This window comes from Labrus mixtus, chromosome 1 (genome assembly GCF_963584025.1).
Source record: "Labrus mixtus chromosome 1, fLabMix1.1, whole genome shotgun sequence".
Classification (NCBI taxonomy): Eukaryota; Metazoa; Chordata; class Actinopteri; order Labriformes; family Labridae; genus Labrus; species Labrus mixtus.
The window spans coordinates 12,418,635-12,437,119 of record NC_083612.1 but is presented as its reverse complement, the minus strand read 5'-3'; the positions used below and the strand labels follow the sequence as shown (position 1 = coordinate 12,437,119).

Here is an 18,485-nt window from a genome sequence, read left to right as displayed (position 1 = left end):
AGTTTACCTGAACTGGTGCAGCTCATTTAAAATGCATTGCTTGTTTTTACTGCAGTTTGTGCCTGACACCTGAAGTCACTCACTGATCAAAGACGCACAAAAAAAAAAAAACACACACAAAAAGTCAAACCACAACTTCAAGTCTGGGATTTTATTTATTCAAAGATGAAAATGTACTATTCTGAGGAATGATGGTACAATGGTGTTTATAGCAAAACTGTGGTCCGCTTTCCAAAAAGTGCTCATGGTCTTTACAAGTAGTAACATTATCAATAGAAGTCTCATTATGGTCAAATGTCTAGTAAGTTTAGCACGATATCTCCACACTCATTTTAGCTTCAATCACTTCCTATGATTGGTCAGAAAACAAAAGAGTCCTCCCTAAGATAAAAGAGGAGTACTTTCAGGAGGACGGTCCCTGGAGTTTGGTCGCATGAGGAGAGTGAAGGCCTTCTGGATCTCTGGACCTCCTCTCAGGTAGTTTGGGGTGAAAAAAAAAAAGGCATCCTCCTGAATACTTGCTCTTCCTGTAAATACCACCAGAGAGGCCAATCCTGTCCTTTATTTGCCATTTTTCACATTGAGCATTTTCTCCTGTAGTTATAGAACAAAAACAAGAAAAGTCAGCATATAAAGATCAGAAAATCTCACCTTCATTTATCAAAACAAAACAGTGTGAGTATGAACTTAGTATGAACTAGGGATGGGTACGAGTGCTCGAGTTGCCGTTGACCCCATTATTCGAGTAACATTTCGTTACTCGCGCACCTGTGCAAGCACTGCTTTTGGCTACAAAACTCATACAGGTCATGTGTGACCCAGCTTTTTGTTTTCGCCTAACTGAATATACTAGGTAGGAAAATAATTAACGGGATACAAATGTATGACTTCTCCGGCCACGGCTTCAGCTTTAGTACACACCGAGCAAGATTTCAGCAAAAACTACTGTTTTACGGCAGCTACGGCAACTCTCTAGGAACATATTATTACACCGAAAGCACAACAAAAACAGAACCGTCTGCTACACCTGCGACATGTCAGTCAACAAAAGTGACGTCTGGAAGTACTTCGACAAGAACGATGAAGTTAATGTGCAGTGCAAGATATGTAGCGTTAAACTTGCATACCACAGGAATACTAGTTTGATGCTTAACCACATGCTTAAAGCATAAGGAGAAAACAGCGGAGACAGAAAACAGGCAGTCTCACATCACGTCATTTCCTAGCCCTGTTAGCACACGTCGTTGTTAGCGACATCGTTGAAATTGAAATTGCTTTCTGTTGGTTATTTATTTATATTTATGTTTAAATATTGGATGTTCATGTCATTTTACAGGCATAAAGTCTACAATTCCGGTCTGGGAGGTCCGTGTCCGATGGACCCTTTTTTTGTTTACGGTTTAAAAAAATTAAAAAATAATCTGCAGGTACTCGAGTACTCGTTCATTAGGTAATTTGAGTAATCGAGTACAGGGATAACTGTAAATTCCCATCCCTAGTATGAACACACAAACATACATTTGCCAGAAAAACAAAAGTTAAATATAAAAACTCTTTTACTGGGGCGACGATAGCCTAGTGGTTTGTGTCCCTCTCCCCTCAAAGTGGGCGGCCCAGGTGTGAATCCAACCTGTGGCTCCTTTTCTCCATGTCATTCCCCTCTCTCTCTCTCACTCCCTGATTTCTGACTACATCCACAGTCCTGTCTCTAAATAAAGGCCTAAATGTAAACCTTTCAAAACAAACTCTTACTTTGATCATGGTCTCCAGCTTGATGGCGTCAGCAGCAAACTTGCGGATCCCGTCAGACAGTTTCTCCACAGCCATGCGGTCCTCGTTGTGCTCCCAGCGGAAAGCCTTCTCATCCATGTGGACCTTCTTCAGATCGCACGCCTTAGCTGCACAAGGGTGAGGTAGAAATAAATGCATGAGGCTTTAAGTTGACAGGTTTTTACATGTATATAATAAGTTTTCAAAAGAGCATGTCTGCTTCCGTATTTCCCACAACATTTTGTCTATAGGGAAGTGAAGAGTGATTTTTTTAAATGAAAAATAAGAGAAAACAGAGGGGTGTAAACACAAACCAGGGATTTACTTATAGGTCAGACCGAAATGTAACAAAGAATCCAGGTTACACTTTTCATAGTGCTGTAAAAATTAATTTTTGTAACAGACCGTACATTCAGGACTTTTGGTCAGATTTTCCGGTTTGAATCAATATATCAGATCAAAATTGATATTTCACATTATTTAGGTTGCAAACTAAAACAATGAGCAATTTGTAAGTGCTACCTTTTCGCTTACCCCTCCTTTTGGTTCAACTATCTCAAAACCCATCGACTTTTATCTGATGACAATATATCCTCTGGGAGAGACACTTTATGGCTTCTGGTGTAGCAAGATATATGTAAAAAAAAGAAACATTACCAGTCCCTTTTCCTTGTGATGGTCATTTATTGAGAATACGACTGCAGTTTAAAATCAGGTTAGATGTTGTTTTTCCAGATACATACAGGATAATAAATGCTAAATGGTTGGGGATTTAATTATGGCTGAAGGGCTGCACCTTTTTTTTGCTCCTAGATACCAGGACCGGTCTGACACCAAAAACCTGGTCCTTGTCTACTGAATCTGTTTTCATTTACAGAATCTGTTGAGGAAGATCAAGTCAAACCAACATTCAATGCTACTCCTTCCTCAAAAACAGAAAACCTTTAGTAACTGTAAACATACTGCAGGCCATGCATAGGTCATGCTTTAACGTGGTTATAATTAAAATACATTTATTCTATTATTTATTATACTTCATTTATATAGCACATTTAGAAACAGATGTTTACAAAGTGTCCATAAAGTCAGTGCTAAAGGTCAGAGAAGTACAACTAATATGAATGTTAAAATCACCTGAAATAACGACCTTGTCATACCTGGACATAAAATGCGATACAAAGTCGCACTGTTTCGTTTGGGCGGTCTACAGATAATTAAAACTGGGGCTTTAGAGTGCTCAATAAAACCAAGGTGTTGAAAAGATGAGACGGTGTTGTGTACAATGGGTGTTTTTTTTGTAAATAACAGCAACTAGAGGTGCAAACCTTAAATTCAATTAAATAATTACTAATTAAATAATAATCGGTTACAAAAAAGAAATGTAATCGATAATCGTTTTGTAGTCCACATTTTTGTAAATGTTTCTTGTTGCATTGTGGGTTCTAGGACAGGCCTAAATCAAAACAGAAAAAAAGGAGCCCACTCAAACAGAAAGAAAAAAGGTGACAACGCTGATAAAGGCTCTGTGCTGAAACGCGTCCGTTGTTGATCCGTACGCTGCTACCCTAATAAAAATATCCCTTTAATTTACCCCTTTATGAATTCACAATGAGCAAAAAGTCCCAAACAAACGAAATATGAAATATGATCTACGAAAGTTCAGTTCAAATTGTCTTTTTAGTCCACAGAAAAAGAAGGACTTTCACTTTGCGATAACCGCTTCACCCCGCCAAACCAACAATGTTTGATCATCTAGGACAGAGCAGCATAACTAGATGTTTTGCTATATTTTGGAATTTTAGATGATTATTCTTTTAATAATTACAAAACGGAACAACCTTAAAGGGAGAAATAGCTCATAGCGGACGGACGAGCGAGATTGAGCGAGTGTGTCATTACGCACAGAGGAGAAAGATGAAACAGTTCACAGTAAAGTGTGCTCTACACTGCAGACTGTAGTCTTTGTTAACAGAATGTTGCTGTCAAAACAGCTTCAAAGTGCGATGAGTGTGCATTGATGTCTGCTCGTCCGCTCGCCACACTCACTACTCTAATTATAATAAAGTGTTAAAACGGTCACAGGATACGTCTGTGTGAATTTTTATTTGATGTTTGCTGTCTGTTGAAGTAAGAAATGTCCTAATTTGAACGATTATACAAAGTAGGCCTGTTACTAACAATTATTAAAATCCCGAAGATTCAATTAATCAATAGATAGTCGGCATCGCTTCATAGTTGGGGGCGGGGCCTCCCGTGGGGGAAAAGAATCACAGAAAAATAACTACAAAACGATTACTCGAGTACTTGCTTCAACAATGGGAAGAGTAATCGATTAGAGAAAATGTTTGCATTTCTGCACCCCTAACAGCACCCCCCCCCCCCCCCCCCCTCCCCCAGGGAGACCCGAGCGCGCTAAGGTCTCCCTGAGTTAGCCAAGTTTCAGTTAAAATAAAAAAAGTCTAAATGATTAAAAGAGATAAAATCCTGACAGAAAAAAAGATTTGTTATTTAGCGACTGGAGTACTCGAGAGCAGAGGGGACGGGAGGCTGAAGGGGAATGTGAATAAGGTTTTCTTTATTGGCAGCAGAGGGGAGCCTGAGGGGACCCTGAGCGTGCTGTTTGTCTATGGGAGGAGATGATGGTTGTTATGGGGAAATGTATACCAGTCTGTTGACTGGTGACTAGTCTGGGGGAAATACTAACATGCGGCTACCTAGCCAGTTTGGGTGGACTCTAAAAAAAGGAGGAGTGGTTCCAAAACAGATTTACAGTAAATTGTCAATCAAACTAATGTGCATTCTGCAGGCGGACTGAAGCCATGTTTGGAGGCTTAGTAGACGGCTGAAACGTCCAGCTTGTGTGGGTATGGGACCCGAGAAAAAAAACATCTTTTTCACAGTTGTTTAAAAGGCTAAAAAGATTGTTTTAATCCTTCTCAGTCAGCTCAGATGTCATGTGTGGTGTCATTGGTTCCGATCCGATGTGAACAATCACATGGACAGTTGAGGAAGGGAGTGAGCAGAACAGCCCAGGGAGTTTATCCAGGATCACTGGGACTGTTATGTAAATATCAAAAGTACAACTTGTTCTCTCTATGCTTTAGGTCTCTATTGTTTGCACATACAGTACATGATTTGAATTCCATCTCGCTGCCCACATTTACGCTTATCTTTATGTTTTTTTCTCCCCCAGCCAATGACGAGTGATGTCAAGAAACACCAAGAGCCCCGTCAGAAAAATCACTCAGGAGTGCGATGACACATTTTAATAGCTGGTGTCAGTGAAGAATTGTTTGCATCAACACAAGCTTCAGAGCAGCTGGTTCCCACAGAGACACCCTTTGGTTCACAGAATTGTACCTTTTTCCCCGTTGAGCATCTGTGTGACGACGCTGTGGTCCTCGCTGAGCTCTGCCAGCAGCCCAGGAGAGATGGTGAGCAGATCACAGCCTGCCAGGGCCTTCACCTGACCGGTGTTTCTGAAGGAGGCGCCCATCACCACCGTGCTGTAACCAAACTTCTTATAGTAGTTGTAAATCTTTGTCACACTCAGCACACCTAGGGAGGGAGAGGAAAATATTATTTAGAATTGTGAGAATCAGTGTCGAACATTTTTCAGGCTATTCATAGCTTTCACCTGACGTCACATGTATGGAACCGCCAACCTGGCCGGCAAGAAGAGCCAGATAGCACACTGTATGATGTGAGATGTTACTTGTCTCAGTTGTTTACTACGTGTTGACTGACGAGGAGACGAGCCCGGGTTTTGCTTCTACAGAATTAAATCCGCGAAAGCAAACCCAGAGAGGAGAACGTTTTTGGATTAATGCAGGTAGACCCTCTGCCGCCCCTGTGAGGGGGGAAAAAAAAAAAAAAACAGACTTCTCCTCATCCTGACATTAAAGATAGTTTTGACTAAATCTAAATATTTCTGCCGTTAACTCAAAATACTGCCTCAGAACAATGAAATTGATAGCTGAGTCATCCTGATACTATCGTTAACTAACGCTAACTAGAGAATGTTAGCTAATCCCCGATGCTTGAATGATGACGCATTTCTTGCCCTTCACTTCCCAAACAGCATCATTATCGACCCAGACACATCAAAAATACATAAAGCTGCATGTACGCCCAGACTTTTATCCTACGCCGATGTAAGGACAGGGGTTCTCTATATATCAGAGTGAAATATTGATCCTGAAGGTTAAAGACTTCTGTGTTTGTGCATGTTCGTAAAGTCACCCGGTTTCCTTCAACTCCCTCTAGTGAACTAACTTTTTTTAATACAAGCCATATTCAAGCAGAGACAATCATATTTACTGAACAGAACATTCATACAACCTCACTAAACATCTTCGGTTTCCACTGTGTTTTTTTGTTTTCTTCTGAATTTCATCTTCTTTCATTTGAAATGAATTTAATCTGAGGGGGCTTATTTTTGTAAAACACGAGAAGAAGGAAGAGTCTCAGAAAAGGTGAGGGGTGAAAGAGGATTTGTTTTTTGTGTATTTGAAGGGCCTGGGGGCTGCTATAAAAAAAATAGGGCAAACACCAGGTGCAAACAGGGCTATTTGTCACATGAACAAGATTTAATGACATAAAGGAACACTTTAATACCTGGGTCTTCGTGTGGCTCGTAGCTTTTGCGGTCTGTATTGTCTTTGTACCAGTCGAAGATGCGTCCAACGAAGGGCGATATGAGGGTGACCTTTGCTTCAGCACAGGCCACGGCCTGAGCAAAGGAGAACAGCAGGGTCATGTTGCAGTGAACACCGTGCTTCTCCTCCAGCTCCCTGTACAGAAATACATTTCAATATTTACTTAGAACACATCACAAACTGTATCCTGCCTGTCATGTCTGTACATTCGTTTTCCATTTCATCCAAAGTCTCCTCTAGATGAGAAACAAGCCCCACTAAACCAGAATGAGTTCTTTCAGTCTTACTGGTTTATTAAAACTTCTGTTTTACTTGAATATGTGGAATCAAATTGAGCCAGCCCAGCTACAGATGCTACAGACTGCAGCTGAGTGAATGTTTTGTTGTAAAAGCTAACTGAAGAACTACTTCGACATAAACACTTGTTATCAAGTAGTCACACATTTCTGGAGAAGTCTATGTATTATAAGACTCATATAATGCAGAGCAACAGGAGACTTATCTATAAAGTGTCTCTGGGTGCAAACATTATCAATCATCTGTCACTTTAAAAAAAAATATCCAACACCTTAAACCAGCCGTTTTACTTTGTGACTGTGTTCATGCACAATGACAGGAATTATATTAAAAATAAGTACAAAAAAATGACAACTAAGCATAAACCATGTATTTACATAACTAACATGTAAACATAATAAATGCAGAAAATTATTAATAATAATAAAATTAAAACAGAATATAGATATATATGAATAGATATTATGGCCCAAAGCAGAAGTAAGCAGGTTGAAGCCCTTTCTATGCTGCAAACAGCAATGTGCAGGTTTTAAGCCTGAACAACGTCCCCTTCAACCGGTTTCACACACACATCCGCTAACTGAACGGTGTGTGTGTGTGTGTGTGTGTGTGTGTGTGTGTTACATGACCAATATCCTCAAAGCTGATACAAGAAAAAACATCACAAAGATTTATACCCTTTCTTTCAGGTATGACAGAAGGAACCCTGAAAAACCAACTATGAGTCAAGATGTGATCTCAAATACTTCAAATATCTTACAGACTACAAAACCTCATCATGGAACATTTCAATGCTGTAAAGACGTGACAGATATATTAAGTGTAAGGCGAGCATTTCTAACATTACACACTTACTTGCCAGCCTGGATTCCCTCCCATGTAGAGGACAGCTTGATGAGCACACGGTCCTTGCTGATGCCTGCCTCTTTGTAGAGAGCGATGAGCTTCAGGGCCTTAGCAACCATTTCATCTTTATCGAAAGAAAGCCTGCCATTTGGAGAGAAACAAACAACCATACAGCATTTCAATGTTTAGGAAAAAATGTATAAACATTTACAAATTGTGTTTATTCCAGATACTTCAAATTCAAACATTTATTGAGTAGGACTTCACTGGTCTAATATGAGGTTTATCATCATTGACAGGATTATTTTTGCATCCGTGTGGTGCAGACAAAACCAGTAATGATAGTTTAAGATTCCCCATGGCTGTTACAATATGACAAAAAAACAGCAATAAGCATCTTTTAGTATTGCTAACACAACAACGGTGTTGCAGACGGACGCCGACACAAACACTTGAAGGAATCTTGTTGTTCATGGGTTACTTTTAATGACAGCTGTCCTGTTCTATCGGACAGGTATCCTTAAATGACTTCTTTCCCTGTTTTCCGACTCTATCCACTATCCTATCTCTACAATAAAGGCACAAAAAGCCCAAAAATAAATCTAAAATAAATGACTAATAAATAACTTGACTTTCAAGGGGGGGCGGGCCGCCCCCCTAATATAATGGTATGGGAAACACTACCCAGTGTTTCCCACACACAGACTTTATTTCAATGATCCTACCATGTATATTCATGGCCGACTAAGAATATTTGCCGAATTGTGATTTTCCTTTTTTTATTTTTGAATGTTTTAATCTGTAATCGTTTACACCCATCGACAACAAGCCTCCTCCAACATCGCTCCCCTTCTGTTGTGAAAACAGCCATGTGTGTGAAATACAATCTAAATGAGAGTTGAGTTTAAAGAGCAGCTACAGGACATCATGTTTTTCATGCCAGGTTTATAACATACTGAATAACTGAGTCTCTGAAAACCAGTTGTTGGTTTTACAGCTACGAGTCTAGCCTCGTGAGTGACACTGAACGTTAAGTTTCTGCATGTGCACGTGTTGTTTTGAGATGTTCCAGACAGTGAGCATTAAGGGACACGTTTCCTCATAATTTGCACCTACCTGGCGTCCACCTCAGTAGAGACTCTGCCTGGGACCTTCTTCAGGATCTCGAGACCGAAACTCACAAACAGCTTGTCCATGGTGTTGTCTACCTGTTCCTCCTCAGTTCTGAGCAGCGAAAGAAAGAAAACACATGAAGCCTGCTCAGTTAATGCCAAAAAAACACAAGAATATCAATCTTCATGAAAAATAATGTCATCTAGTTGTTTTGTGTTCTACACTTTAAGTTAAATGCTGCAGTTTCCCACCAACAAACGACTTGAAATTTGACAGATCATCAGGTGCTAACATTGTCTAACTAAAGGGAAGTTTGATAGTTTTGTTAATCAAACTCGTCACAAACTCGTTGATTTTTTCAAAACGGGAGAATGGAGACCCCCTCTGTGTGCATTTTTATAATATTTAAACAAACCTTGATGCACGAGTTTTAGAATAGGGGTCACAGATTTCAGGTTCCAGTATAGAAGAAGTTCAACATTTGCAAATTAAGAAACTTTGTCAACACCTGTACAGAGAAATCATGTGCTTGTGCAACATCTTTCACTCAAGTTCCCTTTCTTTAGATACACTTCTACTTCAGTTCTGTTTACATGAAGGAATGGCCTCTGATCTGACAACTGCTAAAACAATAGGTGTTTGGTTTAGCTCTCTTTAATCTCTTACCCTCCTTTGGCGATGCCGTATTTGATGGCCTGATCCACCTGGAGCTGGTAGGCAGGCATCTTGGCAGCAGCCAGGATGAGAGATGGGTTTGTGGTGGCATCCTGAGGCTTATACTCATCGATGGCTAAAAGACAGACAGAGCAGACGGAGTGAATCATTTCACTGAACACAGTTTCTCAGATATAACTCTCATGATTTCAAATACCTCATGAATATATGAAACAACATCCACAGGCCCAGGGTATGAGAGAGGTAGACGTCTTTATCATTTAAAACTGAAATATAAATATACTATTTCTTTAAGTCCTCTGACTAATATTAACCACTAACTGGTTAATTAAATCATTTTTTCTCTGAGGTGTAGGGGGGTTGGAGAATGAGCATAATTACCACAAAATGATCATGATATATCGAAAAATTCAACTTTAAATAACAAACACTCTTGAGTTCACTTCAAAATCTAAAACTCTTTTTTGTATGTTGAATCATTTTATTTTTCAGATCAGTAAGAACTCAAACAAATAAAGAGTTATTTGACTTTTCATTTAACAAAAACAAAGATGAGAATCGATGACAAAAGAGGCATCAAAGATTTTCCAGATGTACCAGTAAAACAACATGACTCTCTCTCTTTGACTGTTTTAATTAAGTTTCGTTATTAACTGTCACAAATATGACAGCTGAACCATTTTAACCTCTAGATCATCACCTGCAGGCCACATCCGGCCCCCCAAAGCTTCCTATCTGGCCTCCCAGAATACAAATGATTAAACCATAAACATAAAAAGGTAAATCACACGGCTGAAATACTCGCATTGGGTTAATGGGAGAAATTATATTTCCCTTCTGACACCAACTTCTTCACATCAGACTTGACAGCTTTCAGGTTTATAATGCAAGCATATTTTAAAGTCCGACCCCCAAGGTGTGTCAGGAAAAAAGCTGGCCCTTGTACAAACGTAGCTGATGACCTCCTATCTTTTTTGTTCTTTTTAACTCAGGGGAAAAGAAGTCTCGGTGAGTTTAGGACTCAGCTGTCATGGTGAAACTGCACTCCACTGCTGCTGTAAGGTTAGAAAACAGCGCCATCTTCTGTATAACAATATAATTACACCATTTACAAAACCGCTCAGTCAGAGGAGGCAGATGTTTCATAAAGCTTTTAATTATGAATTTATTGACCTTGTAAAGGCTCAGGTTTACATAGGGTCATTCTAAATTACTCAATTGTATTTTGTTCCTTCTGGGTATTCCTGAGCCTCTCACATTAGTTATCAAAAAAACAGCTGATGCTACAACTTATGCATAAAGAAAAAACTAATTAAATGACCTCCAACATACAAGTTTTCTTTCTTTAATAAGTGCCTCATAAGCTCTCATGCACAAAGTTGTTAGCGTAATTATGGCACATGAAGTTCTGATTATTGACCCAAAAGTTAAATAATCCATGATCAGCAGAAACTAGTCACAAGGCCTGTGCTGACGTATTTATTAACCTGCAGTGCTGTGTATGTAAAACATCCTGCAGCAGTTTGCAGGACTGATCTGCACATGTTTATTTGATGGGCTTCAGCGGCAGAGCCTTTTCATGAGGCACAGTGCTTTTAATGACATTACTAGAGCAGCCGAGTCCTGTCTCTGCTGCCAGCTATTCAGTCCAGGAACAAAGCCCCCCTCTGTTTTCTCTGACCCCCCCCCAACTTCCAAAAAGAAGTATCATTCATTATGCAGCAGGTCAGGGGACTTGGAATGGATATATGTGATTAAAGTTCAAGAATACACTGCTGATGTTTCTTCTTATTGCTGCTTCCAAAAGATGAAAATGGAAATTATACATCACTAGAGATGGTTTCCTCTTTAGGGTAATTTACAAGTGGGCCATTAATTTTCAACAACATTTACATAGATATAACTGTACTTTTATTGCAAATAAGCTACATTTTGTAAAGTAGAGCTAGTGATTTATGTTTGTAGCTGCAGTCTTAGCCAGAGGATCAGGTTCATGTCCAGAGGGACGTGTGGGAAACATGAAATAATTAACTACAAGAAATAACAAAAAAAGAGCTTCTTTTCGAATCACTGTTTGTTTTTATAGCTGTGCTATGTCAGTGTAAAGATAAAATAATTTATAAAAACTTAAATTACAAAGAAAAGTCTGTGATTAATTTACTCGTTCCTGCAGTCACATCACGGACTTAATCTGGATGTAATATCTCACTATGTTTTTAAGCTGGACACATTTGTCTTTAAAGTCGTGAAGAAACATGAGGATGGTTTATTTTGTTTGCATTATAATTTGTTATTGTTGTTTAGTGTCTACTTTTGGTGTCTGTTCTCTTTGTATTAATAATGGTGTCTTGTTAGCCTGTTTTGAGCTGGACATATTGTTTATTCATGACACAATAATCTAATCAGTCAATCAGTATCTAATATCCTGTTATCTGCCAAAAGACGTTGCACAACATCCCTCATCTCACAAAAAAACCTTTAAACTATCAATAACTGTGTGCATGATTTTAGGTCTCCAAGTAGCTGGTTCAAAGTTTAAAAAGTGATCAGTCAGCCACCTCCATTGACTTTCAAGCTATTCCTGCAAACCCCTTTTTTTCCTCCCCAAACTGCAGCAAGGCTGAGGTGTCACACCATGTTTCACCAAGTTCTTGCATTAGTTATGTGAAACACGAGTGGTTTTAACATGTCTAAACTTGCAGGCTGTGAAACCTCAGAAATCTTACAACATTCATGAAATACAGAGATTACAAAAACCAGAAGAACGGGTGCTTTTTTAAAACAAAAAAAAAGGAAGTTAATGGCTGTGTAAATCTTGAGAAACCACTCTTCCTATTACTAAAATTAACTTAAAAATAACAGAGTTGCCAGAGGTGTTCATTGAGGTTCAGGGATGATCTGACAGAACGTTTGGATCAGTACTCTGGGACAGAAACTGTAAATATGTGCAGGACGTTGTAAAGGTGACAACTTTTTGGCCAGTGAAGTGAAGTTGTATTCACCCCCTTTAGTTTGTAGTGTTGTTCAAGAAAATATGCAACTATACATTTTTAGAGTTTATTTCTCTGTTTAGTTTTCTGTCTCTAAATAAGTGATAACTTGAAGTTTTACTAACCTCTGTAGAATTAAGTTTGCTCTATTTTGTTATAACTGTAAGGTACAGAGAATAACAAAGCAGCAAACACTTAACTTTGGGATGTTTATTTAGGGTTGGAATCATCCCCACAATACGATATAATCCTGATACAATTCTATTGCGATATTAAACATTTTTCAATATGCTGAGAATTGTGATATAATAAATTGTGTTTAAGCTTTTAAACTGCACATTATGTCCACTACACTAAACTAAATCAATAACTGTTTTGTCAAACAAGAAAACAACGTCTATTCATCTCACTTCAGTCTTTTATTTCTACACAGTGGGAGTCGAGCCCACAGACTGACCAACACAGTGATCAAAGTAAAACAGCATGCACCTCACAATCTGAACTGTTGGTATTTCAGTCTATCAAACTTTAACATGAATTTTTAACAATGCAACTTGTTTAAAATAAATTGTGCAACTCCTTCAGCAGTTAAAAATGAAAAAAGCATATCTAAAATATAATAATTAAAATATCGACACCTGGCCACCATGACACGATATACTATCACCACAAAATATTGCCATACTATGCTGTACATCTAGTATTTTTGCTCGACTATTACATCAGAGAGAGCTGGACAGAAATGTAATTTACCAGCACTAGTGAACTGGATTAAATGCTGCAGCTATTGTATTTCCTCATGTGTATGTACACACTAGTGTGATACCTTATAATAGGACATTAAACATAAAGAAACAGCTTGTATAGATTTGTGCTAGCATCTCTTACTCTTGACATGATTATGTTTTTTTTTTTTAAATGTTGTAAAATTGTATCAAATATAGGTTAGATTTAAACATTTTTCCCTTCAAGGTTATGTGATGGGAAATATGATAACGAGATTTAAGTATTTGCTGCACTTCCCTTTTACTTCTTCCTGGTCTCAGTGGTGTTTGCACAGCAAGCTGGTATTGCTCTTTCGCTATAAATGTGAACTTAGATTACTTTAAAATTGTGCAAAATCAGTGTGTTAGCATATCTAGTTGTACAGTTTCTATATATCTCATAATCATAAATTGGAGTGTATATCCAGCTATGCTAGAGTGCACTGTTGGGACTGCGTTTGCCAGCATGTTGCATCGTGTGGCTTTTCTTGTGATGCATATACCTAATAGATGTACTGTAGTATAAACTTCAGTTAATTTAGTAGGCAATACAAAGAGGTACAGGAACGTCAAAACATTCTCAGAGATCATTTCATTCAGCTGCACATGTCTTTTCTTGAGCCCACGTTTGACTTAAAAGGTATTTTCTATTCAAGCCTCTAGACCAGGGGTGGGCAACTGGCGGCCCCCATCAACCCTCAGATCAATTTTTAAATATCAATTAATTAGAAACATGAAGAAAACATGACAAAATCTGCCATGAAATCATGAAAAACAGAAATATGTCCATAATAATATTTCATCACTGGTATATGTTGAGTTAAATTTGAGACATAATTGATTGTAATTGTTTTTTTTAATACTACTATTTGGCCCTCTGGCAGTGAGAATTAAATGAATGTGGCCCTTGCTGTCACCAAAGTTGCCCCATCCCTGCTCTAGACTTAGCACCATGTGGAAAGAATCCAGTAAGTGCTATCAGGAAGACTACAACAGCATGCATCTATTTATTTGTATCTGCTGTGTTTTTCTGTAAGACACTCTGTTAAATTGTTAAGAGAAGTGCAATGATGTTCTCTATATTTTACAAAAGTCATCTATGTAAGCATCCATTACTCCTGCTAAGTAGTAAATGTAACATCATCATCATCATCAGTTTACACAGTAACCTCTGGCTGCAGTTCTGTCATGTCATCCTGACTCTGCAATCCTCAGACGAGGAACCAGCTGGTGTTTGCATCACAATACCTCAGTATTATAGCTCACAGTTCCTCATTCTGACCTATTGAGAGACATCAACTTTCACTCTGTGTACATTCAGGTGTTTTATATCAATTCAAATCTTAACATTACTGTATTGTCTTTTTATCCTACTACAATTTTAAATATTTTCCTCGTGTATTTATTTTAATATCTTGTTGCTTTTATGTGTCGTATTTTATTTTTATACATATATTTTATTTTTTAATTCTTATTGGTGTGCATTGGTCTCTCAATGATTTTATAAACTACTTTTACACACTGTGGTGCAGTGTTAACTCACAATGTACAGCCTGTAACTTTACTTCACCACCACTTTAAATAAACATTTCACAACAATAACAACGAGCTCAACAAGTGCAGGTTAAGCCAAGCTTCAAGATCTGTCTTCTGACAAGTCAAAAACAGGTTATTGTAAGCAAAACACGCTCATTTGAATAAGCAAATACGTCATCATAGTTAGTTAGCACAGTTAGCTAAGGTGGCTAACGTAAAGTGTTACTATGTTAGGTAACTTTAATAACAGGTAATTGGATTAGAATAATCTTTAAAAGGTGCAATACGCTCGATAGTAAGTACAATCTTACGTTAGCATATCAGTCTATATAAAATGATGCTAACTAACATATCACGCCCACTACCTGTGTGATATTGTCATCGCGGTCGTTCACATTAAAGCTGGAAACTTCCCGGTCTCAAAGGTAGCATGCTAACATGCTAACATGCTAACATGAGCTACAGCCCGAGCGGGTTTCGTTACCGTTAAAATCTCCCGTGTCCGCCACCACCACGGTGTGTTTCTTCAGCTGGTTCAGCGCAGACTCCATTTTTCGCCGCTTGTCTGGTGACACATTGGACATGATGAGAGGAGACTGGAGCCCTTTTATACACAGAAAACACGTGAGAGCAGGCGGACTGTCAGAGACGCGGGAGCGCGCAGGACGGAGTGACGGGAGCGCGAGTTTCACAAACGAGCCCTTTTTTTATAAGGAAGGAGGCGCGTGCAGTACAAAGTACGGGAAAAGGAAAATAAACACTCGTTATTAAATATGAAGGGAATCGCTCCTATCACAGATGACATGACAGATGAGACAAAGACTAAATGATGTAATTCAGAATAATATTAAATCACGATTAACTAGTAAAGTCGATATCTTTGGAAGTGCTTAAGCAGCCTAAAATAACCAATACCACACTAAAATACTCCCAGAGGAGACCACTGCATTCAAAACATTCTGCAGTAAAGTTTAAAAAAAATAATGAGCAGGATTTACTCAAAATATCATAAATTCAAATACCCAGTTTATATTATTTGTCACAGCTATGACATATTTGGATTACTTTTTTATTAACCTTTATTTAACCAGATAAATAACCCATTGAGATCAGGATCTCTTTCACAAGGGTGACCTGGCCAAGAGGTCAGCAGCACATGTCAAAAGAACAGTTACAATTAAGTGACAGTACAGATTAACAACATAGTGTTTTCAATAAAAAGAAAGTGTGGGAGCTGTGACACAACAATAAAACAACAATTTTAACAAAGATTTTAAAAACACAGGCACTGTTCAATGGTCTCACGCTGTCTGTCCCTCAAGATAGAACGGAAAGCTCCAAGTGGAATAAGTTCAGGTAGTTTTAATTCACTCTGTAGAGTATTCCATGCCGAGGGGGCAGCAAAGCTGAAAGCTCTTTTTCCTAATTCAGTCCTTTCCCGAGGAACAGATAGTTCTTACTAATAGCCTACTGTATTATACTGATATGTTGCATTTTAAAGGTCTGGATGTTTCAATTTATTACATTTTTTACTATTTACATACTGTGGGGTTGTTTGATGTGAGATAATGATATTTTTAAAACATCTGAATTAACTACTTTGAATATTATATTAAATTTTTTTGCTCCTCTATATTTTGTATTGTTTTCTTTCTGCTTTAAAGAACCATAAGCTGTGATTTTAAGTCCTAAATATATAGTCATAAATATTCATCATCTCTTAAATTTGACTTGAATAAGACATTTGTCATAATTCATTTAATCAACGTGCACTGAGTAACAAAACATCCAACGAGGAATGACTTTATAGTGACTAACGGGCCTTTATTAGCACTTGTGTTTTCTTTTAAGGAAATGATTTGTTGAAAAAAGTGAAGGTAAGAATCTGCAACCGCCACCCAATGTTTCAAGCAACTTGATTTAAGGAGTTTTAGAGGTGCTGATGTACTGTCATGGAAATCTGAAATAAAGAAATTAATCGTTTTATTGCAAATGGCAGACAAGGAAAAGTGTCCTGTTCCTTGTTTGAAAGAGGAAACCCATACAGCCCGGCAGCAGGAAGTATTTTGTAGTTACCTTCCTGTTAATCTTGTTTTTATCTGTTTGCACCATCAACAGGTGTGTCAATGATACCTTTGTTAGGCCACCTCTTCTTAGCAATTGAAATGTTGCTTCAAGTCAGAAATATAACTGTGGTAGAAGAATATTAAAACCCTTCATTTTACTATAATTCTTTGTCTAAAACTATCAAATTTAAGAGGCTTTGCATTTGCACATTATTATATTAAAACTAAATGTTGAAAAAACGTATCTCTCAGAAATAACTGAGATATTTTCTTTGTGTGTTTAATGATAGCTGTGGGCTAAGGTATCAGTAATATGTATCAAGGACAGGTGGAGCTGTTGTTAGAGCGGCATGGTCACATTGTATTCATAATATCTCTGATTATAAAATGTTTTATGAGCCCTGATTTTGATGAAAAGCTGCGGTGCAATAACGTTCATTTGTAGGAATGGAGTTCCATCATTAGGTGACTTGCAATGCAATCAAATTTCAAATACTGTGAAAAATACAAAACTTTACATGAAAAGAGTAACATGTGAGGTGTTTCATTACCCAGAGTCTGCGCTGCATTTTAGTCATGTCTGATTGCATCATGTGAATTTGATTACTTGACTATCTCAACAACAGCACTGAGACACATGTTCCTGATTTATCTTCTGGTAGCTCCTTGAAGATGTCTCTTATTTTGCAATAATGTGGTAACAGTTTAATATGTGAAAACATTTAGTTTGATTATCTTCCTCAGCATGTGTGTCTGTATTCCAACTTGGTGCTTCAACCCTCAGGCTGTAACAGCATAATGACGCTGTCACTTACTCCATTATCAAAGCTGTGGGTCTGCGTTACTTACACATTAATAATTAACATATTGTGCAGTCGGCATTGGGACACAACAGCAAATATCAGACAGGAGTTGACACAGGGCACGTCTCAAAATATTTCTCATACATAAAATATGAGTGTCAAGGTGCATCACATTTTTCATGCTTAAAAAAAACTTCCTTTAACAAACTCTTTTCCCCCCCAGAGGCAGGAATAAACAAATGCCTCCGTCGGGGCAGTTAGGATACATTAACTATGTCACTCTTTCCTGTTTGACACAAACGTTTCTACAGTTCTTGTTTATTTTGCTGGAAAGGCAGGTTTGGTACATGAAGGTTGCAGGCTTATGTTTATTGGTGGTTTTGTGTTTCATATTCATGACCATGTTTGCTGCACTTAGGAGGCCTTCAGAAATAAACAACCAGCTGCCATACAGAAGCAGTTTAATGTGCATACATATCATGTAAACTCTCTTAGTGTAATTTCAGCATTTAGTAAAAAATCCATCAGTAATACTATTTCACATGCAAATATTATTCAAGTACACTGTTGTGCATACACTCTCAATATATGCACATTGTGACAGCTCCAGGGTCTCTGCCAGAGTTTTGCATTGTGTTTCAGGGTTTGCAGAGTGCCGGTTCGGTGGAGCTGGAGGCCATTAGGGAAATGTAGGCAGCTGGCCACTGTCTCCATCCACTAATCATAATTCATTTTTTCTCATTTCTTTTTAAATATATCTCACGGTATGTTTCTGAATATTCCAAAATCTTCTTGAGCAAAATGCATTTTTTATCAAAAATATTTTTCTTTTGACTATAAGTCAACAAGTTCTTGGCTGCTGAGCCAGAACAAAATGCATCCTCTTCTTTAAAAAAAAAAAAAAGTAATTTAAAACCTTTCAATAACTCGTCCAGCCTTTTCTTTTCTCTTTTCTGATTTATCATCA

General features: G+C 38.0%; 1 protein-coding gene across 1 annotated transcript; it reads right to left on the bottom strand.

Annotated features, from left to right (window-relative positions):
• Positions 1 to 136: 136 nt before the first annotated feature.
• taldo1 (transaldolase 1) lies at positions 137 to 15,315 on the bottom strand. The gene is made up of 8 exons (XM_061026303.1): positions 15,134 to 15,315; positions 9,351 to 9,474; positions 8,688 to 8,795; positions 7,581 to 7,712; positions 6,388 to 6,563; positions 5,131 to 5,328; positions 1,753 to 1,898; positions 137 to 594 (listed from the first exon to the last, which is right to left on the bottom strand). Exons 1-8 carry the CDS (start codon positions 15,231 to 15,233, stop codon positions 562 to 564), a joined length of 1,017 nt encoding a protein of 338 aa, XP_060882286.1. The 5' UTR covers positions 15,234 to 15,315; the 3' UTR covers positions 137 to 561.
• Between the last annotated feature and the right edge of the window lie 3,170 nt (positions 15,316 to 18,485).

Bases quoted from the DNA above. Each gene is read 5' to 3' on its own strand.
- taldo1 (XM_061026303.1), bottom strand. From the start codon at position 15,233: ATGTCCAATGTGTCACCAGACAAGCGGCGAAAAATGGAGTCTGCGCTG. The intron at 9,475-15,133 runs GTAACGAAACCC...TCTGTCTTTTAG, and splicing joins GGACACGGGAGATTTTAACG to CCATCGATGAGTATAAGCCT. The intron at 8,796-9,350 runs GTAAGAGATTAA...TTCGCTGCTCAG, and splicing joins TACGGCATCGCCAAAGGAGG to AACTGAGGAGGAACAGGTAG.